A 24,009-nucleotide genomic window follows, 5' to 3' on the forward strand; every position below is an offset into this window, starting at 1 on the left:
GGCGAGTTCTATTCAGAAACTATTCTACAGTTCAGGGTATTTTTAAAACCCGGAACTGTCACCTTCTCTTAGTGGTGAGGCTCCACAGGTAGGACTGTACTCTGCTTTTGTAGGCGATTGTAAGTTCTGCCATTCGGCATGCATGGCTTCCCCGGCTCCAAAACTGTGTAGTGAAGCTGAAAGCAGTAAAATACTGACTCCGCCGTACAGCACTTCTGTCAAACCATTGTTGCATGCAACAAGATGTGCTTTTATTCAAATCCTCTCAACCTGGTTAACTATTAATAGAGGAAGGATGGGTTATGAAATTCTGCCCACTGTTTTCACAGAAATACTTAGAGCATCCCAATCAGTGGTTGGTGTATAATTCTACCTGCTGTGTATCTGGAATAAGGGATAATTTCAAATGGTTCTGGTATTTTTAATAAAGGCAAAGAGACTAAGAAGCCCCTTTTATAGAGTCACGTGAAGAAAACACTGAGATGGTAGGCTAGACCAGCCCAGCCTGGCTGGGGATTTTCGACTGGAATTTGACCCAAAGCAGGCAAAATTTAAAAAAAAAAAAAAAAAAAAAGACCCCGCAATACAGTGCGTAGCAAGGGGCAAAGTGAGACAGAAACTACAAAGTCAAATTAGAGTTTGCAGAATCAGCAGAAAGATCACCACGCCCTCTCCTTCCTAATAATACTTTTTCTTACTTACAAACAAAGAAACAGAGAAACAAACAAAATCTCCTTTCTGAAATGCACCTTTTTGGATTAAGGCAGCACGACTCTGGGTCTGATTAGGTGCATCTGTGTTTCCTGAGAAGATAAATACAAAGTTATTAGGACCCATGATTCCACGAATATTATTTATCACCCAGGCCAAGGGCCATCTAGCAAAGAGAGGAGACCTCAGTGAGAGAGAGGCAGGCCAGGCAAGTTTACATGATGAAGTGGTGGTGAAAGAGCTGCGGAGAAAAGGACCCCTGAGGGGTTCCCTGGGGAGTCAGGAGCTACTTTGAGTGCCTTCACTTACCGTGGTCCACACCACAGAGCAGATCCAGGGGCCCATCACCCTCAGCTCAAGAAGACAAGTTTAACCTAATCCGTTAATTTGCCCTGGGCCAGCCTGACAAACAGAATTCTGACAAGGTAGACATTCCAGCATGGTCTTGGATCATGACTGTTTCCTGAGGATCAGTGTTTTCTGAATGACACCCCCATGTATCCGTGGGAATCTAGATAACTCAAGATAAGGCGCTGAGTTAGCTCCTATTATAGCATGAAATGTTGACTAAAAGATCACCCCAGTTGCGTCTGTTTTTCGGGAGGACCCATAAAAGTGGTCACAATGGAATTTTGCTTCTTTTAAAATGAACACGGAATAATTTTTGCTTGGGGCTCTAGAATATAAATTTATGATTTGTGGATGAAGCTTCCTGCTTTAAAAAAAAAAAAAAATCATACTGGCAAATCAGTTGGATCGTTCCAGCTGTGCCAGAGGCAGGATCTGACAGCTTTTCCTGAGCTCATGTGGTCCTAATCAGCTCAGGAAGAAAAGCCACTTTGAAAGAGATTTTTAGTTTGTAATAAATTAGACAACTTGAAAAACACAAAAACTTTTTTGATACTCTCTAATCCAGGGCTGCTGTTTTTATTTTGGGGTTTTTAGCTTTAAATAATGGAGAGAAATGAGAGAATGTCTGTGTTAGTCTATTTCACAAAATCCCTTTTGTGGAGAAAACCAGAAATAGCATGATGTAAGTTACTTGGTATGGAAGTCCTTAAAAACCAGTTAATTGTCCCTTGAAAAGAGATAGATCCTCATCAAACCAATGAGCCCAGGACATTCATAACAGTGTGCTCAAACTATAAAGAGAGGAAACCGAGAGAGAGAGGAAATATCTATGAGGATCTTATTTTTAGTCTTACACTGTGATACGGTCTGAGTACTTCTAACACATAACCTGGCATCTTCTCTTTGGCTTATCCCAAAGTTTACTTTTTGCTGTCCAAACCTTTTGGTAGAGCAGCCTACGTGGGCCCACTGAATTCAATGGTCACATCATAACATTTCTAGAAAGATGTCTTTAAGACTGTGCAATAGGGATTAGTTTTTATTTAAGGGTCTCAAAACACTGAAATGGCCTTTTCTTAGGTTTTAGAGGGTAAACGTGAAGACACAGCGAGGCTGACTGTGTTTCTCCCAGGTGCCCTTTCAGTGTTGGATGGTCTCAGGTATAACCGTGGATGCCTCTGCTACTGCACGGCAACTTGCTCCTTTGAGCCCTGAAGTCCAGGATGTAGCCAATTGCTTGGCTGTAATTGCTCAGCTCTGAGGAAAACCAAGAAGTTGTCATCAGTACTGCTCCACCTTCCAAGCTACAGGTGCCTTTGAGTTACAGACTGTGCTCTTCAGAGGACAGAAATGACCCTGCATTTGGGAGAAGAAACTACTAGAGACAAGGAGAGACTTACGTCTTGCTGGGGAACCATTCTAGCCCTGTTCATTTGACCATTTTTGTCTCTAAGTGTCAAAATACCACCCACCCCTAATTGTGAAGGGAGTGGCAAATGCAGTTCAATCCAAAGAAAAACGCTTATGTGTTAGAACACGTGACCTTTTACATCACATACGCACTTTGCCCCACAAAGACTGGATGCTCAGATTGATCGACTATCTTTTTAAAAAGTCACCTGGCCTCTTGGTTTGAGCTTAGTGGCAGGCATACAAGAAATGTACTCCTTATAGAGAAAAACTAGCCCCCCCCCCCAAATCTGATGAGCTCTTGCTGGAGTGCACATCTATGGCTCTGCACGCAGTGACCAACAGAGGGATTTCAGTGTTCCTTAGGAAAACTTTGTCCACAGAGATAGACTGATGATTGAAAGGACATAAAGGAAGCCTGTGTCTGTGGCAGGAACATAACTCTGTTAGTAACTCAAAACAAATCAGTCCAAGTTTGCCTTCAGAAATATGGAGGAAAAAAGAGAACATGGTCTCTTCCTGTTGGGCTGTTCCACAAAATCAAAGCCAAAGATTCTAAATAGTGAGTTACTTGTGTCTTCAAAAGAAGGAAGCAGTCTAATTCAGTCTGAAGAGGAGATGAAGAAGACATCTCAAAAGCGGTCTTTTAGCAAAGTGTCTCACAAAAGGACATTTTAGAGGTTTGCATATGCATTAAAAAGCTGTAATACTTGGTGTATTCAGGTAAGTATAGAATAAATAGGAAATGGTGAGATCATCGGAGATTTTCACACTTGACATTCACACAGCTGAACAAAGAGCTTCATTATCGTCACGGCAATATGAGGGTGCATCTGCTGCTCAGCTCACCCCCCCTTGAGCTACCTTCATCAATGGCTGCAGAGAATGGGGAGTGGGGGGTTTTCTGCTAGATACTCAAAAATTAATTTTGAATTCACTAATGTGGAGAGCGTGGAAGTTAGGGGGTGTGTGCTCGAATCACACTTTCTACTTAATACCACCGTTGGGTGCTTGGCTGTAGCTACTGGTTTTTCTTTCTACATTCACAAAACTGGCAGATGAAACATGAAAAAGAATACTGACTCTTTAATCTCTGCTTCTCCACCTAAGGCCCAAGGCAGGCTGACAGGGAACTTCATTCTGGAAACAGGACTTTTTTTTTTTTTTTTTCTTTTTTAAATTCTGGATTACTTTTTCTTCTGCTTTTGAAAACTGTGGGCTATAGGGAATGAACCTGACATAGACTTAAAACAAGAACAGGTTTCTTTATCTAAAAAGTCATAGTCCTTGATGCTTACAGAGGTCATTTTCAAAACCCACAAGAGAGACAGCGTTAGAGCCAGGAACTGTGCCTTTAGCGCTTTATTTACTTACAATAGAGACAGTTTTTCATTTAGAACTGCTCATAGGATCAAGCCAGGCTTTGATGCCGTGCAGACTTTCCTATAGATTTTGCAATTAGTGAGCTAGATGTCTTAAATAGCAGGCATCCACAGATTGGTTTTTGGTTTTTTTGTAAATTTACGTGCTGAGCAATATTTGATCAAATTGAATGCTATTTGATAATTTGATGTGAGTTACGAGCTTAAGGACAGAAGACCATGGATGGTCTGTGAATGACTATGCATCATCTATGGATTTTCCCCCTAATATCCTAATGACAGGCCCTGCTTGAATTGCTATCTGTGTGATTTATAACCTCAGAAGAGGTTTTTTCCTATATCACCGCCGCCGACTGACAGATTTTTATTAACTGTTAATACTGAATCCTGTAGAAAACTTTCCATTGATTGAGAACACATCAATTTGTTAAGTTTAAAAAATAAATTCCCCTTTCCTTGATGATAACGTGTTGAGTTGGAGACCAAGGCTTTTGAACATTGAGGGGATCACGTTCTAGGACCGGAAGAGTCAAAGGAATTGTTGGCACGAGTGACATCCGAGATCTCAGATTTTTTTTAAGCTGTTTTCAGTCCAGTCAGGGAGTTTCAGTACTGTTTATTCCTGACCTGAAATAGTTAAGAACAGAGTATTCTTTAGCCTCCAAACCTTCTTTTTTGTGGGGGGTTTTGTTATATAAAGGGACACAGTGAACTCTCGCGCATGGAATTAAGATTTATGACTAGGAAATCAGGGAAATGGTGGATTTATCCACTCATTCAATAAATAATTGTTTTGAATGTGCCTCTCTGTGCCGGGCACTGGGGGATAGCAAAGTTAGCAAAATCTGTCACTGGCCTGAACTCCTGTCTGAGTCTGAACTGGTCCCAGAAATTCTGTCTCCCTTCCCGGGGATTGGTTTAGGTTTGGAATATGATGAAACACTGCACAACGAGACTCAGGGGGGAAGTCTCTCTACTGTGGGAGACTGTTGAAAATGTTTTCTTCCTTCTGAAAATAAGGATTTACTTGTCTTTGAACGGGAGTCAGATGCTTATCAGTCATTTTTACTAGTAAGTTTATCATGGTGATGATTTATGGAAAGTGGCGTGGAGGCCTATGAAAGCACAGCAGGTCCAACCTGGCCTGGGTAAATCCTTCACCTTCCTTTAAAAATGAAGAGAGGGCTTCCCTGGTGGCGCAGTGGTTGAGAGTCCGCCTGCCGATGCAGGGGACGCGGGTTCGTGCCCCGGTCCGGGAAGATCCCACATGCCGCGGAGCGACTGGGCCCGTGAGCCATGGCCGCTGAGCCTGCGCGTCCGGAGCCTGTGCTCCGCTACGGGAGAGGCCACAATAGTGAGAGGCCCGCGTACAGCCAAAAAAAAAAAAAAAAAAAAAAAAAAAAAAAATGAAGAGAAATGGAGTACTGGGGAGGTTAAGCTGGGATGAAGGGAGACCTAAAAAAAGGTAAAAAGATGAGGTGAATCTTTTTAAATTTTTATTGGAGTATAATTGCTTTACGATGCTGTGCTAGCTTCTGCTGTAGAGTGAAGTGAATCAGCCGTACGCATACCTATATCCCCTCCCTCTCGGATCTCCCTCCCACCCCCTGCCCACCCGTCCCACCCATCTAGGTCGTCACAGAGCACCGAGCTGAGCTTCCTGTGCTTTATAGCAGGTTTCCACTAGCTATCTGTTTTACGCATGGTGGTATATATATGTCAATCCTAATCTCCCAATTCGTCCCACCCTCCCCTTCCCCCTTACAGGCAGGTTTATTTTATGTCTCTGGCAGACTCTGTGTTTCTGGATGCAGTCGTGTCATTAAGCCTACTAAATATCTTGAGCAAGAACTATCTAAGTGGTGAGGCACAGGTATACAAAAACTAGTGTTCCGTAAAATCGGGACTATTTAAAGGAGCCCAGACAAACGGCATGTGTTCAGCTGTTCTGTGGATCGTCAGAAATCCTGGTACTTTGTTGTGAAAACATTACAGATTCTCCCAGGTAGCGGTCACCGTCGAGTGTCCTCTGAACAGCTATTCCGCCACTTCTTCCTGGGTAATAGAACTCCCATTTGGGCCTTTATGTGTGGTGGTCTTCCCCCAAGTCTCAGGAGGGATAAATGTTTGTTTAAACCAGCCACAGTCATTCCCTCCAGCGTGTGGCTGAGGCTGGGACATTTGATGAAATGCTGGACAATGAGACTTTCCTGGAGGGCCTGTGAGAATATTTTCTTTTCTTTCAAAAAATGAACACAAAGTAGCAACTGACCCTTTCCTGACTTTGGACATTGTCCTGTGAGGAACTGATCATTGGCTGTGCTACAGCTGTCTTTTGATCATGAAGAGAAAGTGAAGACGATTACAGAGGAAGTTGAAGTCATTTTTACTTGGGTTTTCTGTTACTTGTAATCAGGTGGGTTCTGGCTAATGTGTCTCTCCCCAAATTTGAGGAGGCCAGAGAGGGGGTGGGAATTCTTCAAGAGCTTCAAATAACCTGCTCTTTAGTTAACCCTATATTAATGGAAAAATGCTGTATGCTAAACACATACACAAATTAAATCCTATGCTGCTCCTTTGTGTTTAAAAAAAAGTTTGAGGGCTTTTTTTTTTTTGAGATATGCAGGGTGTCATTAAATCAACATTTTAAAGAAAGTGTTTTTTAGAAAAACGATGTCATCTTGTTCTTCATTTTGTATAAAGTACAAGAAGTACTGGAATTGATTTTATTTAGGTTAATTGATTTCTGTGAAAATGGATGATTTAGAAGTACTGTTTCGTTTTCTTGATCATGCTTTATGAGAGCAATGGGTTAGTTACTCTCAAGTATCAGGTGTTTCTGTTATGAAAATAAAAGCAGCTACTAACTGAAATAGTAATAAGGAAAAGCCCAAGAATCCATGTTAGAATTGCATTAGAATATATCAGTCAAGGGCTTCCCTGGTGGCGCAGTGGTTGAGAGTCCGCCTGCTGATGCAGTGGACACGGGTTCGTGCCCCGGTCCGGGAAGATCCGACATGCCGCGCAGCGGCTGGGCCCGTGAGCCATGGCTGCTGAGCCTGCGCGTCCGGAGCCTGTTGCTCTGGAACGGGAGAGGCCACAACAGTCAGAGGCCCGCATACCGCAAAAAAAAAAAAAAAAAAAAGAATATATCAGTCAAATCAAAGATCTGGCTTTCTCTCTGAGTAGAGAGAAAAGATCACGTGCTACGTTTTGCGTCTTTTCGTGTGCTCTTCAAAGCTTGGGATGCCCTCAACACCTACCCGACGCCTACCCCCATCATATCTCCTGCCATTATCTTCTTTCAATGTCCAGGGAAAACGTGCCTCCTGGAACTTCTTATCCTTCCTTGGTGGCCCCCACCTCTGGGGCTTCTTTGTTTTGTTTACACATCGTGATAGTCCTCATTTTATGCCACCTTTTCAAAACTGGCTGTTTTCATGTTGTCCTCTCTACCAGTATGCAAGCTGCTTGAAGGTAGAGACCATGACTTAGTTATTTTTTTAATTTATTTATTTATTTATTTTTTTGCGGTACGCGGGCCTCTCACTGTTGTGGCCTCTCCCGTTGCGGAGCACAGGCTCCGGAAGCGCAGGCTCAGCGGCCATGGCTCACGGGTCCAGCCGCTCCACGGCATGTGGGATCTTCCTGGACCGGGGCACGAACCCGTGTCCCCTGCATCGGCAGGCGGACTCTCAACCACTGCACCACCAGGGAAGCCCGACTTAGTTATATTTTAAACTTTATAGCAATACTGCGAAGCTTGTATGTAGTAAGTACTCACAAATGTTAGTTGACCTTGAACAGGGAAAATATGACTGTTCCTAGTCACACGTGCAGCCAAGTACATGGAAAAATATTAACCTGGGGAAAAACTAAAGACCTCCTTCTGCTTACAAGTTGACTACTACTGCTTAATATTAACTTTCTCCACTGCAATTTAAAACTTTACATCTTTGTAAAGAAGTCGATCTCTTTACCAAGTAATCACACTCGTTTCATTGAACACTGATTGAGATGCCCTCAGAGCCACTTGACTATTCATATTTTACTACTATTACTAAAATTCATTCAATTGGAGGGGGGTAAATGAAGTCCTTAAGATCGTTAGTCGATCTGTATTTACTTTTACTCCGTGTAAAATAAGGCCTTCTAAATACCAGCGTAGTCAGGGCTTCTCAAACTTTTACATGAATGCGAGTCTGCTAGGGATCTTGTTAATTGCAGATTTGGATTCAGTAAACCTGAGGGTTGGCCTGAAATTCTGCATTTCTAGTATGTAGTGGAGCAGGGATACTCAGCTGGTAGGTAGGTCCTTGCTGGTCTCTGTTCTCTGTGTTTGCCTGACCTTGGACTTAAAAAGCTAAAATCAGCACTTGCTGAAAAAGAAAAAAAGATGTAAAGTAATAATACTAACTCACTCCTGGGAACTTCCTTTCAGTCCAGTGGTTAGGACTCCGAGCTTCCACTGCAGAGGACACGGGTTCGATCCCTGGTCTGGGAACTAAGATCCTGCATGCCGCATGGCACGGCCAAAACCAAAACCAAAACCGAAAAATACCTAATTCACTCCTGCATAAAAACCTGACTTTATTTTGTCTCCATTTGACAGTCTTTTTAGTTAGTGGACAGGCACATGATGTAGGCTGACTTGGCTTCTGAAAAAAAGTCAGACACGGCAGCTATTAAATGCATCTCCTTTCATGTGAATTTTCATAATCATATGGAAGAAGAGGAAAAACTCATTTGCTCTGGGGGGAAAATGTCCAGCCAATGATCAGGTGGCAGCTCAATCCCTGAAGACCCAGCGCTGGAGAAAGCTAAGATCAGGAAATAGAAAACGTCCCCTGTGCCATCTGCATTTGGTCCAGCCATCAAACTTCACACCTTCCCTTCTTCCTTCACTCGCTGCTTCCTTTACTGCATGCGATGGCTGCATACCCGAATCAACAATTACATTCCCCCTTTGTTTTTGTGGCAGATGACAAATGCATGGAGGACATCTTGTGTTTCCTAGGCAGGCAGGGCACTTACTTTGATTGATGCTCGGTTGTGGAAAAAAATGAGCAGGGAAGGAATTACAATGGAGGGCCTGCAGACTGGAAGGGGATATACTAATTAGTCCTGCATTAAGCAGTCGGCTTGCATTTGGTGATGAGACGCCTTCAGGAGGGAAGTGTAGGGGTTATTGGTGCAAAACAGCGTGGAATGCATTATGCCAGGTAGCAGTGGATTCATTTTGTTAGGATGTATAGAATTTTGTAATTAAGAGAGAAACAGGCTACTGTATTCTTTTTTAACAGCTCCCCAATATATTGGGTAGGCCATGCTTTTTAACTCTAATGATCTCATAGACAAGCTGAAAAGTCCTCCTCTCTTTCTGAAATAAATCTTCCAGAGTTTCCTCATCCTGGATCCAGTTCTAGGAAGGGGAAACTGCCACCACTTCTATGCTTGCTGGCTCTTTCTTTCTAAAGCTCCACTGCTCCAGAGCCCGAGCCTTGACCCTTGCTGCTGGGACACAATGTAATAAAGAGATAGGAAGTTTTCCCTCAGGCCACTCTTTCCAGGTTTTAGAGAGTCGTTGCTGATGTGACCTGGGAAGAACCCTAAGGATATCTCAAGGCAAATTCAGCATCTTCCATAGACAGGGGCGAAAGCAAAGTGCAGAGCGTGTTCCTCTGGTTAGCATGTGTGGTTTGCCCTTCTATTTTCTGGGCTATAGGCAGAGGCAAAGCAGTACACGGTGAGGCGTTCTCATAATTCAAGAGTGACACAGATGCTCTAGGTAACGGGAGTGTGTGACTCCAGGGAGATGTGACTGGTCATCTTGAGGTCAGTACATCCTGAGCAATGGAGAACTGGAGGGTGATAGGAAAAGGTGCTCAAATAATTGCTAATATGGGTGATTTAAAATTCAAACCTTGAAATGTTGATTTGCTCAATTTGGCCTGAAGAATCAATGAAATTGGGTTCAGTGACTCCAGTGAGGTGGCTTAGAGAAAAAAAAAAAAAATCACACAGGTCTTTGGTCACAGTATGATAGAAGAGGACCTAAACTCCCTTGAGATCCCAGTGTAATTTCACTAACCCACCGTGTTGGTAAAGATAATGATTCCTAGTGATTCTTTGTGTTGAAACCCAGTGAACTCTCAGGCGTCTCCTGTTAACCTAGTGGGCGAGTAAATGGTCCAAAGTTTTTGGTTCAGTTTCTCAGAGTTGTCAAATCCTGGTGCAGCTGAGATCCCCTTTTACTTTTCTTATTCTAGAAACAAGTTCATCTATGGATTTACAGATGCCTAGGCTAGCAAAATAGATCTAAGTGATAAAGATAGCATTGTGAGTTAGCAGAGGCTGTCGAGTCTTTTTAGTTCTTTAAGTTTTATCCATAAACTGGAGCATAAGACACATCTCAAAATATCAGAAATACGATCAGATGACTACAACCTGCCTTTCATGGACAGAACCAGGAATTGTGCCAATAGCTCGAGGAAGAAAAGCTAAATAGTTAATGTGGTTTATTTTTTAACCATCCCTTTGTTTTAGAATTCTATCTTATTCTTGAGCTGATTCCATGTCACCATGACCTTCTCCTGCCAAGAAGGCACAGTTAAGGCATCCTTCAGTAATAGCCTAGGGCTTTGGACAAGCGAGATGCTTTTTTTTCAATGTTTACACAACCAAGACTTATTACATGCTCTGTCATTTTGTTACTGGGCTGGCTTTGGTCTGAGAATTAGGTAAACATCAGACATTCCATCACATAATTTTAGACTCAATCTTACTTTATAATGATGTTAATGTTTACTATACAAAGAAAGATGCATTTGTATATTTTAGCATTTTATTTCAGTCACAGAATGCAAAACCTGACATTGGCATCAGTTTGATGTGTGTGTGTGTGTGTGTGTGTGTGTGTGTGTGTGTGTATGATTGAAGATATTAAGCACTACAAGAATGCTGAAATTTCAATCTGATTAGGATCAAAATTCTTCAGGATCAAAACACTCCTTTTCCTCCCCCTACAGTTTTACTAATTGTGTGCTACTTGACATTGTGGAGTTATTCCACAGCGTGATAGCTGAATATGTGAAGTATATTTTACTGTGCTGAATTATCAGCTCATTCTATTTGTTTTTCATGTGTTTAAGGTTATTAAAAGAACTTAAAATTAGAAGTCATGTGTATGAGTTGAAAGACTGAACTCAATCATTGTTAGCAGATGAAATCGTACAGCGATAGCCAGCATGTCAATATCAAGTAGTGAAAAAAAAAATCACAGAATTTGAAAGCATACCTTCTCTGTTCATTAGTTGGCAAGATACCAGAAAAATTAGGATACTAGTACAATAGCGAATGGCGGACGGAGTTGTTTATTTTCAGCACTCTCAAATTACTCCAGGTACTGAAAACGAGATAAAAGTAGATCGGAAAGAATGGCATCAACTGTATTTGTTGGAGACCTTGCTTTATGGGAAGAAATGAACTGCCCTGGCTCACTGTTCCCGAGGAATTGTATTTCTTCAAGCTGTAAATCAAATCCCGGAGAGATAGCATGACGTTTTCCAAATAATAACAGAGGATGACAAAGTTCCTTTCTGTCAGCATCAGGTTTCTGAATTTAGACCTCGATTAAGATTCCAGAATGAAAAAGCGCCCCCCGCCCCCCCCCCCCACACATGGTCTACGACTGTGTCTTACAAACAATATATTCATTTTCAAAGTCTGGATCTCTGGCATATCCGCATCCCAAAATATATTCATAGCTTCCTCCAAACATCCTGATTTTTCTCCATTTTCTCTAAATTCCCAGCTACAAAGAACCTGATGTGTCTTTTCAGGAAACAGCATCATTTCTTCCCCCAATTAATTGAAGAGCCATCTGCTTCTGTGATACCCGACATCCATTCGTTCTTAGCAACAAGTGTGTTCCCTAAATCGCTGGGGGGCCATACCAAGGCATGCACTCTGGGTTGGGAGTAGAATCTGACAGAGCAGCCTCACAAGCAGGATTTTTTTCCCAGAGACACAGTATATACAGAATTTGACACTGACCTTGCTCCCTTGTCGGTGTTGCTAATGCAGGGTTCAAAACACAGTACAAGGGACTTCTCTGGTGGCGCAGTGGTTAAGAATCCACCTGCCAATGTAGGGGACACGGGTTCGATCCCTGATCTGGGAAGATCCCGCGTGCCGCGGAGCAACTAAGCCCGTGCACCACAACCACTGAGCCCGCCCGCCACAACTACCGAAGCCCGCCTGCCTAGAGCCCGTGCTCTGCAACAAGAGAAGCCACTGCTCGCCGCAACTAGAGAGAGCCCACAAGCAGCAATGAAGACCCAACACGCCATAAATAAACAAACAAATAAAAAACACAGTACAAGATGCCCACAGTTTGAGACTTCAGCTAGCTTAGTGTCTCTCCATTACGCTTCTGAAGATCTGAGTTTGAAATGATTAAACAACTGCAAAGGGCGGGAAAGATCTGAAACAGCTCTCCTCAACCGTGGCCAGAAAGGGAAGAAGAAGTTAATACAGAGGCCACCTGGCTGGTTTTACCACATAAAAGCTTCTGCTTCAAGCTGTGCCGTCTCCTTTGTGTCCCCTTGCATGTATTTAAAAGTGGAGCTCAGGACCGGCTTTAGAACCTTCTAGGACTACAGATGGCAGGGCCCTCATTTTCTAGGAAGAGTCTACCGAATGGTCATACAAAGAATCTCTTGTTGGAATAGGGCAGCCCTTTCCGAAGAGGTCCACCAGACCAGTGCCTCTTGCCTGATGGGATTGTCAGAACCCTTGCACACATAGTGAAAACAGGCCTGCTGAGTTTGATGAGGGAAGAGTGCCTGAGGACGCTGGTGTGTGAGTTACTGCTTGGACCCAGTTGGAACACTGCTGGTCCTGCTTTGCCACAAAAGGTGCCTCAGAGGTGAGCCTGCCTGCCAGGAGCCGGGAACCAGACTCAAAGAGCTGAGATGAGTTTCTCCCTTCCAAGAGTCGGGAGATGGAGGTACCTGCCCCTCTAAATAACCCTCTTTCTGGAAATACAGTGAAAAGTCAGCACCTTTGAGAGCTGCCGTATCCACATGAGGCACTCTGCCCCTGTCCCCGGGCTCCCCCCTCATCCCAGTTTTGCTGCTAGTCAAGTAGGAATTTTTATGCGGCTCTGGCCTAGTTGAACTTGTCTTCTCCCATGTCTGTTTTGAAACTGAGACCACAGATTTCACGGTGGAATTTGCTCTCTAGAAAATGAAAGGGTCAAAAAGGCACTTAAGACAGAGATTCCCCCATCACTTCGTGGGAGAGAGAGCACAAGAGACCACGAAATCCCGGGTGAGCGCCTGCAGATCCAGCAATTTCTCTGGGCCCGGAGGTCCAGCTTTCAATCTAATCCCAACAAAAGTTGGAGCGATTTATGTCTCACTTTTTCTCACTGCGCGCTGACAGGCATCTCAAATGTACAGGAGATGTGAAGGGAGAAATTGGCATGGAAACCAAAAGGGCATCTGAGACTGTTGACTCCGGCTGGGATCAGCTGTCCCCGTGCATAGGAGGTACTTACAGTCCAGGTGACTGTGCCTGATGCCCTCGACGTCTTCAGCGTGGATGAAGTGGTAGCATCTTTTCCCTACAATGTCTACAGGAGTCAGATCCATATAATCACTAATCCTACAAAGAGAAGAACACAGGCTGGAAATCAGAAGGGAGGGGAAATAGAGAAACTGTTAAATGACTTAGAAACAAATATACTGACAATTTTCATTATACCAGGGTACCTGTGAGGACTTGGCACTGAGGGAAAACCTTTTTTAGATAAAATTATTTCCTTTAACATATGAACAGTCTTTTTCTAAAGTAGGAACTGTGCTAGATCAAGCAATTGTGTTGAAATAATTAGATAGGTTTTTCTTTTCTTTTTTTAGTATCAGAATACACATTGAGACAACATAATTCTATGAAATTATTGAGAATCAGGAACAATGCGAGATCCTCATTAGAGGCCAAGATAATTCAAGGTTACATAATAAAATAAAAACATGTTATGTTTATACCAAATGATTAGAGACACCTTTCATTTAAACAGATTGGTCTTCTATTGGGTATTTCCATGAAAAAGGGCTTCGGCTGCTTCTTGGCACAAAGTCCAAATTGGCATTTCAAGGGATATAATTTAAATGCTGAGACATACAGATGCCTGGGGGTATTATCTTTTCTCGTCTGAGTCATTTGGGAGCTCAGCTTTCACTCGGCCCCTTTTAACTGGGACTTTGTGGTGGATTCCACACGGAAACTTTTAAACCATCCTGGCAGCTCTGCCAGCCTTGTGCTCGACCGTACGTGTGTGTGTGTAAGCTTCTGTCACTGTCCAGCCGGCAATGTCCTCAGGCAGGAGCACAGAAAAAGAACAAAAACTGGAAAAAAAAAACGTTGGGGGAATCTGCCTGGTTTACACGAACACGCCAAAAGGCGGCTTCTCTTCCTCCCTGTCCAGGTTCAGATTCATTTTGGTCCATCCCGAAGAGAATTTATCTTTTGTTTAATTGATTCCCTTTACTGCCCCTGTTCTTTTCATGGTTTCTGACTTATCAAATATGAAGTGAATCTTTACGGCACCTTTAAGAAACCCATGAGATTGCTGCTGGGGAGTGAAATCTGACCCCTAAAGACAAGGAAATAAGAAACCAAACCAGACCAAAATGATATGGAAAGGAATGAAAATACACTACCCAGTGAGTGAATTGCTCAACATCTAGCAATTTAAATCATATTTTGGGCCAAACTAGAATTCTTGGAGGTTTTCTCAGGATTCCATGGTTTTCTGGTACGAAACAGATTAGTTGGTGTTTTCCTAAAACCATTAAATGCTTTCCAAGCACAGTTTATACCCGCTTTCTGCAAACGAGGGAATCAGGATGTCATTAAAGGCCTTCGTTGGTGTTTCTGGAATTTGCCCGCTCCTCTGAAAGCATCAGATGTGGGCTTTGCCCAAGGCTGTCCTAGGGATCTGCAGAGTTAAGGAGCGGACTCTGTTTTCTAGTTAGCAGATCCCTAATTCAACTATGAACCCTGGGAAAAAGGCACTCCACTCTTTTAGGGAAGACAGTTCTTTATTTTTTATTTGAATGAAATCCTTCAAAACAGTGGAAGCACTTTTGTACTCTCAGAGCCTGTTACCGTGGTGCATGTGACCAGCTCAGTGTTCAAAGACCTCTTAATATATGTGTAGAACGCTCTAGACCAGTCTGATGACCTGTATCAGGATCAGAAGCCTGATGGCATCTTGTACGCCGAGCCTCAGTTTCCTTATCTGTAAAACAACTTCAGAGGCTGGTGAGGGGATTAATGAATGAAATGACATGAATGTAGCACAGTGCTTGACACACAGGTGTGCTTTCCCTCAGATTCAATATGCAGTTGCCTTTAACGGGGATCCTTTTTAATAATGACTGTCATCTTCAGTGGAGGAATAATGCTGTATTGTACTGGCTAATCAGGGGTTGTGGAAAAAACATTTTTTAATGGGAAGAGAAAAGCATAAAGTGGGTCACAGAAAGTGATCTCAATTACTAGAGTGGCACCATAAGGCACTCAAGTCCATGGAGTGCATCAAAAGAATTAATCAACCTGTGATAACAGGAATGAGAATTAGATGATGGCTTGGGGACAGGACAGTCACTGGGAGTTCCGTAAATAAGATGAGGCTTCGTCTTTTTTTGCGGGGATTGGTGGTTGTGAATCTAAGTCGAGGGAGCCGACGTATGTTTCCAAAGACGCAAAGCCATACTCCATCCCCTGGCTGTCTACCTGCCTCCCTGGGTGTCCAACATTCTAACTTTTAAATCAGAGAAGAGACCGCTTTGTGGGCTGTGGTTGCGTTCTTTCATGGCTGCATGTGTATGAAAGTTCCACCTCAGCGGTTATTCCGATTCGTTACCATTTAGCCTGACTTCTGAAGAAAAATTAGAGACAAGGAATGCGGGGGGATCCCACAGGAGGCATGGTTTTTGAATATGGCAGATTGGGGTTCAAATCTTGGCCTCAGTCAAGGCACTTGACCTTTCTCTCTAAGCTGAAACTGCGTGGGGCCAGTGGACACAGGGGCAACACCGACCTCACAAAACCGTCCTCAAGCTTCAGTGACATAGTGCATCTAATGCCCTTCGCATATGGCTGAGGGTGTAGCAAGTGCTCAATAAATGTTACCTCTCTTTATTATTCCTGGCCAACTCTAGCTACTCATTCTGGCAAACTCATCTTTCCTGATTCTCTGTGGCCATGGCAGAATACCTTAGACACGGCCAAGTATACAGTCATGATGAGAAAATTTTAATAAATACCCCCAAAACTTGGAAAATAGATTGAGTTACTCATTAAATAATAGTGACAGGTTCATGATATCTTCTACCCCCCTGAACACTAAAAAGCTCAGGGCGGGTACTCTTTTCCCATGGTGAATTCTTTCCTCTGAATCAAAGCTTGACCGGAAAGGGGAGGCATTTCTAACTTGATCTCAACATCTTTAGCGCTTCCTAATGGACTGAATGCAGGTGCTGTCTGTCTTCCTCTTGGCTGGGCCCTGAAGAGGTCAATTTCCTAAGCCACTTGACCATTCCTCTCTTTTGTCCCCCCCCCCCCCCCGCCCCGAAGGCAATCACAGGACTCAGCAAAACATGTGCTGCCTTCATGCCTGACGATAATCTGAGCCACAAAAGTGTCCCCACAAATTAATTCGGTAATTCTCCCCGTGGCACCAGGGTGGACGGCGTCGCCAAGCTTCCTTCCCACAGCCGACGCGTGTTCACCTCCCCTCCCCCCCTCGCCCCCCCCACCCCGTGATTCTCTCTTCTCCAATTCAGTCTGATGATGGGCTGGTGACTTCTGGGTGAAAGGTCTGAAGGGGCACTGTCCCATTTCCTTGTCCCTTGCTTTGTGCTCAATGGAAAAGTGAACTTTTTAACCAGAGGCTAAAAAGTCCTTTTAGAAGAGCTCAGTCTGCCAAGTCATACGTATGATGAGTCATCTTTCTTTAATTTATCACAGTGAAATCCTCAGGATTACAAAGCGTCATTGAATAGTTTTACAAATTTCTTTTTTGTCTTTTTTCCTCTGGGGACCTCAAATTCTCATTTGTCTCTACATGTTTTGTGGACTGAATGTTTGCGTACCCCCTAAATTCGTATAGTGAAATTCTTACCCTCCATGTGATGGTATTTGGAGGTGGGGCCTTTGGGAGGTAATTAGGTTTAGATGAGGTCAGAAGGATGGAGCCCCCCATGATGGGATTAGTGTCCTTATAGGAAGAGGAAGATCAGAGCTTGCTCTCCCCTATATGAGGACACAGCAAGAAGGCAGCCCTCTGCAAGCCAGGAAGAGCGTGCCCCCTCAGGAACCTCGGCAGCCTGTACCTTGATCTTGGACTTGCCAGCCTCCAGAACTGTGAGAAATACATGTCTGTTGTTTGAGCTACTAGTCTATGGTAATTTGTCCCAGCAGCCTGAGCTGACTAGGACAAGGTGCTCAATGCCTCTGTGAACACTGCCTGTCATGAGGCTGGGTCCTTGAGGAAGTGGGTCTGGCTGAGACATCAGTAGATACCTCTTACTGCATCGTTTTGCCAAGAATGTCTCCGCCCACCTCTCTCTCTGGGTTCTCGGCCAAAATGGGTCTTAGTTATAGCATCTGGATGCCTGGGACTCCTAATTCCATTCCATTGTTGTCCCTAATGCAAATCAGGGCAGCGATGTAAATTTCAAATAAAAAGCATGGTTGGTGTCAGTCCAAGCAGCCATTAAAAGGAAGATCAGGATTTATAATGAGCCTCGTTGGGAGAGTAAAATCCTTCAGACTGCTGAAAACACCGGCCCTTACCGATGCGCAACACACAACAGGGCAAATGAAAACAAAAACGAAGTACCTATTTTCACAGTAAATGATATTGAGGTCCATATTTACTCGAGTGACGAACATATGGCAGTCAATTCTGACTTCATTGATCGTAGGGGGAGGCAAGGCATGAGCCACAACCACGAGCCCCATGATTTGGCTGGGGACGGTCCTCCCGTGGGACAGCGACACCCTTAGTCGTAGCCGGCCCGTTATGTGAATCACCTGTAATAGAACATTAAGTACAGGACATAGTCAAATTTACATCTGGGCTGTAACAGTACTTCTTTTGAGAAATGCAAAATTGCATCTGGAATAACCAATGTTAGCTTGTATCTCGTGTAATCATAAGGGCTGTCAAAGTGCCCTCAATGTCCTCAAGGCAAGAGACAAAAGAGAAATAATATTATACTCTCAGCATTTCTCAAGGCAGCGTTATTACTATGCTATTGCTATTTTTCAGGACTTTTTTTTTTTTTTCACATTTAGAGGAAGTTCATAACCAGATAAAAGGACAAGAAAGTTGAGCCCTGAGCTGCAAAAAGAAACGTTTGCATTATCAGCCCTTATTAATGGATGATGTCTGTCTCTCTCCAAATCTGTACTGAGTGGGATTCCATGGACATCTCCTTTCAGAAGTGTGGCTCAGAGCTTTCCTTCATTTGCAAAAAATGCCAGACTCCAATGATTAAAAAACTCAGTGACAGTGAAATGAATGTGTCCTTCTGAGCATAGAGATCCCACGTTAGGCAGTGCTAAGTTACCTGTACATGTAACGTCATGCTTTCTCGCAGCGCCGTCTGGGACTGAAGGTTAGAGGACCTTGGAGTATGATTTGTTCCCTAAGCTCACACACCACAGTAGGGTCAGGAAGCCTTGCACCATTTTGGTGGCGGCTCAGACGTCCTTGCTCAGAAACGGGAGGGACAACGTTGGGCTGTGATTTTTGGTTTCTTAGCCAAAGTATACCATGGGTAGTCCAGGCCACCCTGAACCAAAGGAAATTGGTTCATCATCCTCACATATGTTAAATAATATTATTTTTATAAAGCCATCTTTGGAAAAAGTTCCTTTGTTTGTAAACTGAACATAGGAGAAGAGTCATAGTGTCAGTTTCCTTAAACGATGTTTCGGGAAAATGAAAGCATAAAAGGATGGAAAAAATAAGGATTTGGGTGGCAGTGCTTCCGGATGGTAGAAGGCAGGTGTGTATATGTGTGGGGGGTTGGAGACTGTGCGTGTGTGCATGTGTGTGTGTGTGTGTGTGTGTGTACTCTAGCTGTGTTCCAGGAGCCCTGTGACAGTGTGGCAGACCTTCCCAAACCCAGTTGTAGAGGTTCTCGCTGCCATTCCCGGTACCTTGGGGCTCAGTTTCGTAGCTGGCTGACTTTCTGTGTTTGGTTGCCCTCTCCAAATGCGCCCCTGGGCGCCAAATCATTTTTTGAAATTCTTCTTTTCCCTCCTTGCCAGAAGGAACCAAAGTGGGAAGTGGGTCTCTGGCCTCCCAGGAGCAAGAAGAACTAGCATCTGCTCTCCTTCCTAGGGGCTTGACTGGTAATTCCTTTTTCACTGTGTTTTTGTTTCCTTTAAGTTACTCAGTTTTCCAAAAGCGAGCCACACTGCTGTCAGTCAGGCAGCAGGATCAAAGCTTACGGAGCCGCCCTTTGGAGTCCTGGCTGTTCTAAATGATATCTCTTCCCTGTCCCCTTTCACGTTTGAGCCCAGAGCTGTGGATCTGGAAACACCAACGAGGAGGATTATTTAGGTTATTTCAGGAGCAGTTTTTTGACCACCCGCATTGAAGTAGACTAAAATCATACTTAACGCACCTTTGCTTTAAGCTTTGGTCAGACGAGCTACTTTATGAATATTTGAAAATGTTCCTAGAGGCAGGGATGCTAAAACATCATCACAGACACACGTTTTTGCACGACCTCATTAACTAATAAAGAAATAGCTAAACGAAATGGGATTAGCTTCACAGGAGGGGTGTTAACAGTCCCTGGTCCTCCTCCCAGGTAGGCTCACATAGATGCTCATTTATCATTATCTGTCTTCTTTTCTCAGGAACACTCAGCTTCTTGGAAAAACACAGAACTATAAATGCTCAGGAAAACTCACACCCAGAAATGATACGTTAAATAAATCCCCACTTGGTATTCTCTTCCAAAGCAATCTGAAGGCATCTGGGCTAGCAAACATTTCTGGGAAGGCAGACAGGCTGCTGGGGGAGCTGTGTGCATGCAGATCTACCCCGCCTCTGATCTCCTCCAGCTTTGCCTGTGGCCATCGAGGTGTTGAAGGGGGTCAAAAGTTGGGTTGAGTAGATTTGCCATTTCCTGATTTTGTTCTCCTGGACTCAGCCTCTCTGCATCTCAATTTTCTTTTCTGTGCAATGGGGATAATGACTATTCTGCAATTACGTTATGAAAATCAAAGGAGGTAATGGTGGTGAACACTTTCCAAATTGTAAAGAAGTCTACAAATTTCATTATAATTCTGATTGCCTGTAAAACCGTCAACTGAATAATATGGGTAAGGACCGATTATTCGTTTAATCTTGACCAAAGGCCAAATAAATTATTATTACTTTAAAGGATCATGACATTTCATATTTGGGAGAAAAATTGGGAGGGTCTATCTTAGGCCATTCTCCTTTTCATTTTTTTGGGTGAGGAGAGAGGCTTTAGAACATTCATTCCCTAACCAGAGTCATCGGGCTTGGAAATGGCAAAAAAGAGCCTAGAATCTTGGTTTCTAGGTCGTGTTTGAGCATCATTTCAACTTTGTTATGCTTGTATACATTTTATGTGCGTATTCATATGGAACAAAACATCAGAAGTTTATACCGGATGCCAATTTACTGTGTTAAATAAACTGTACATGAACCTTGGAAGTTATTTCACTTATAGCCAGAAGCCCAGGTTATTTGAAAAGTCTTTGAGAAATTGTACAAACTAAGAAGGAAAAAACCAAAGAAAATTACCAATGCAATAACTTAACGGTTGTCAAGAAATGTCAAAGAACAATCAGAGGGTGTGTTTGTCTGTATGTATGTACATCTGGGGGTGAGGGAGGATGGTGCTGAAGAGAAGAAAAGGGATATCTGTTAGGCCCTGTAATTAACTTTGGGGTTTAAATTAAGGTATTTTCCCAAATCTATTTCACAATGCCAACAGTTTTTTTTTTTCCCATTGTGAGAAGGTATGTTCAGATTTTAGAAACATGGCCGAGAGCAGGTATCCAAACACACAGATAGTTGATTTTTTCACTTTGTATTTGCTTTGAAGGCCTGAGGTGTTGAGGAAAGAGTATTATCAGAAGAGCTGGGCACTGGCACTAGCTCTGGTACTGTGTAGCCATGCAACTATGATGCTCAGAAAATTGAAATGACTTGCTTACTTTCCAGGTCAGCATATTAAGGATTAAAAACCTAGTACAGAGAGAATAAGTACTCTGTAAAGGTGTCTTTTGTTTTCTTAATAGGGTCATTAAAGGGCATTTTATTGGTTTTTTAGTTTCTGAAACATATTATGTGCAAGGGACCTTGATAGGTGCCAGGGAGAAAACAAAGGTGGATCAAATGTAAACCTGTCCTCAAAGGGTTTACAGACTACGTAGTGGGAGGAAACATAAACAATTACTTGTAATATCATAATATTGGGAGGGAACACAGTGTCTGATCAAGAAAGTGGTTCTCCATCCTGGTTATGTGACAGAATCTCCTATGAAGTTTTGTTTGTGTAAACATGGATTCCCAGGCTGTATAGTCCAGAGATTCTAATTTGGTAGCACTGGGCTGGGGCCCAACGTTTGTTTGTTTTTTAGAGCTTCAAAGGTGATATCTACTAGGAGAATGTCTGGCTAACGGATTTGGAGTTCTACTAGCGGTTCCCAACCTTGCTACACGCTGGAATCACCCAGGGTGTCTTTAAAAGTCCCCATGTCCAAGCTGTGCCCAACACCAGTTAAATATGGACTTCCAGAATATAGGGCTGCTGAGAGGATTAAGTGAAAACATATAGAAAGGTATATGCCTAGGTATATGCCTGATACACAGTATATGCTCAACAAATACTATTTTCATTAAGTAACAAGTGTGCACCATAAGAAAGGGATAGAATGAGATCTTTGGGAGGTCAGGGTAGGTAGAAAATACTTTTGACCAAATGGATCTGGAAGGCTACATGAAACTGGCATTAAAATAAATTGCCCTAAGATATAATCATAGAATGGTGAAAGGGGTTCCAGTTAGAGAAAAGGGCTGGAATATAAAAGAAAAGATAAACAAATCTAAAAGAGAACCTACTGGAGACACCCAGGGCTCCAGGAGCATTTCAACTGGTGTCAGCAGAAAAGTTAGAGATGGGGCAAATGGCAGGTACAAGCAATAGAAATTGGTAGTGGAACCTGGAGAGAAGCACCATGATTTTAAGCCTGTGTCATAGGAAGATGATGATGATAGACTAAATGGTACGTGGGAATACAGGAATCACTCACAAAGGGACAAAAAAGATTTCCCTGTGGACATTTTGTATTTGAGCAGCCTGGGGAAATCCTGGGCAGGGTGTCCTGGGGATAGCTGGAAAAAGGGGTTGGATACTTAAGAGAAGATAGATGAAGATATGGTTTTGGAAGACTTGGTTGGTTGGTTGGTTTGTGCTTCGTTTTGGTGTTTTGGCTGGAGGTGATAGTTAAAACCAAGCAATTCAATGCAATTACCAACAGAGAAAACACAGATGAGAGACGAACACCAAAGGCATCCCCCCGCCCCTGACCCCAGCGCTTTGAGTATCTGAAACCTAAAGCAACTTAGGTGCTTCTCTAAATTGAGTTTCTTTTAATCTATAATGATTAATTTTATTAAAAAGTGAACATTTCTGAAAACTCTAAGCCCCCTTTTTCTCCATCCACAATTCCATTCTGACGTAAATGCCGAACTTGCCGCATGGTCACCAGGCCCCGTGGTAACATCCCAAAGAATGGGATGGCTTCCTTGTAGAGTTAAGCAGGTGAATGAGAAATGATTTTGAATACAAACATACAGGCCTAAATACTAATAGTATGTCAAGACCTGTGAAACTATAAAAATAACCTAGTAACTTTAAAGTGAAAGGAATACTGTGGAGTAGAAATAACGTTGAACTGGGAAACAGAACAATTCATTTGATTTCTGTTCCTGGTGATTTTGGCAAGTCATCTAGCTTGACCAGGGCAACAGCTCCTAAGATATAAAACGGAGGATAAGAATCAGGTGCTGATACCTAGGGTTCTCGCTAAGTTCTAGAGAATTCCATGAACTAATGCTCAATAGAGGGGCTTTCACTGTGCTGTAGGGCTACCCTACCTCCCACTCCCCTTACCCATGGCAGAGGCAGAAGTTTCAGAGGACAGCTGCAAGTTACTAAATGCAGAGCTTACTTTAAGAATTAATCAATAGGGGTTTATGGGTCACAACCGAGTTGGAACAATGCTTTGGTTTTGGCCAATGTCAGGTGAAAATTGCCTCTGTGTTCTAAAGGTTTGTCTTAGCCTGGTCTTTAATCTGCAGGCATTCTTCAAAAGAGATTTCTGAACGAAAAGATTCTTTGCCCCTGAGCTCAATTTTATATAAGAGCTCAATCCTCACATTTCCTTTCATTGTTCTTGTTTTATCATAAAGAGCTGTGCAAAAATGCTAAAGCCTGTATTTTTCTAAACCCCTTACACAGTACTGCCCAGATACCAGCCACAGAGAAGCAGCAATGCAAAGGATTTCTGAGTGGAAATCCCACCATCTTTGATGAAAATGTCCAAATTAGCATCATTTGACAGTCCCACACGGAAGAAATCATTGTTTGACTTTTTTCTTCTCTGACACGATGAGCGGGTGTGCGCGGTGCAGAGACTACATGTCCACGGAGTTTAGGACGAGTGTGGGAGTGTTAACAAGCCATGTTTCTTGGACAAATATATATTTCTCTTCCTGCCATATGCTCCTTTCCATCGTCTGTTGGTGATAAACACTTAGATGTGCTCCACTAATAACTTCTCATTATAAACGAGCCCATCAAAAAGACCTTGATAGGGCTTCCCTGGTGGCGCAGTGGTTGGGAGTCCGCCTGCCGATGCAGGGGACATGGGTTCGTGCCCCGGTCCGGGAAGATCCCACATGCCGCGGAGCGGCTGGGCCCGTGAGCCATGGCTGCTGAGCCTGCGCGTCCGGAGCCTGTGCTCCGCAACGGGAGAGGCCACAACAGTGAGAGGCCCGCGTACCACAAAAAAAAAAAAA

The 24,009-nt window shown here is 43.3% G+C and overlaps 1 protein-coding gene and 1 long non-coding RNA gene across 21 annotated transcripts in view; one reads left to right on the forward strand and one right to left on the reverse strand.

Annotated features, from left to right (window-relative positions):
* The window catches only part of LOC307182854, a 260,562-nt gene that overhangs the window by 103,760 nt on the left and 132,793 nt on the right, over positions 1-24,009 (forward strand). The window lies entirely within an intron of this gene.
* The window catches only part of NPAS3 (neuronal PAS domain protein 3), an 863,203-nt gene that overhangs the window by 11,852 nt on the left and 827,342 nt on the right, over positions 1-24,009 (reverse strand). For all 19 annotated transcript variants that reach the window (XM_079914468.1, XM_079914469.1, XM_079914467.1 and 16 more), the window contains 2 exons: positions 17,770-17,963; positions 13,417-13,523 (listed from right to left, as the gene is read on the reverse strand). In XM_079914468.1, the coding sequence (XP_079770594.1) occupies positions 13,417-13,523; positions 17,770-17,963 (301 nt within the window). The remainder of the gene's footprint in view (positions 1-13,416; positions 13,524-17,769; positions 17,964-24,009) is intronic.

The sequence above is a fragment of the Stenella coeruleoalba genome (genome assembly GCF_951394435.1).
Source record: "Stenella coeruleoalba genome assembly, chromosome: 2".
Lineage (NCBI taxonomy): Eukaryota > Metazoa > Chordata > Mammalia > Artiodactyla > Delphinidae > Stenella > Stenella coeruleoalba.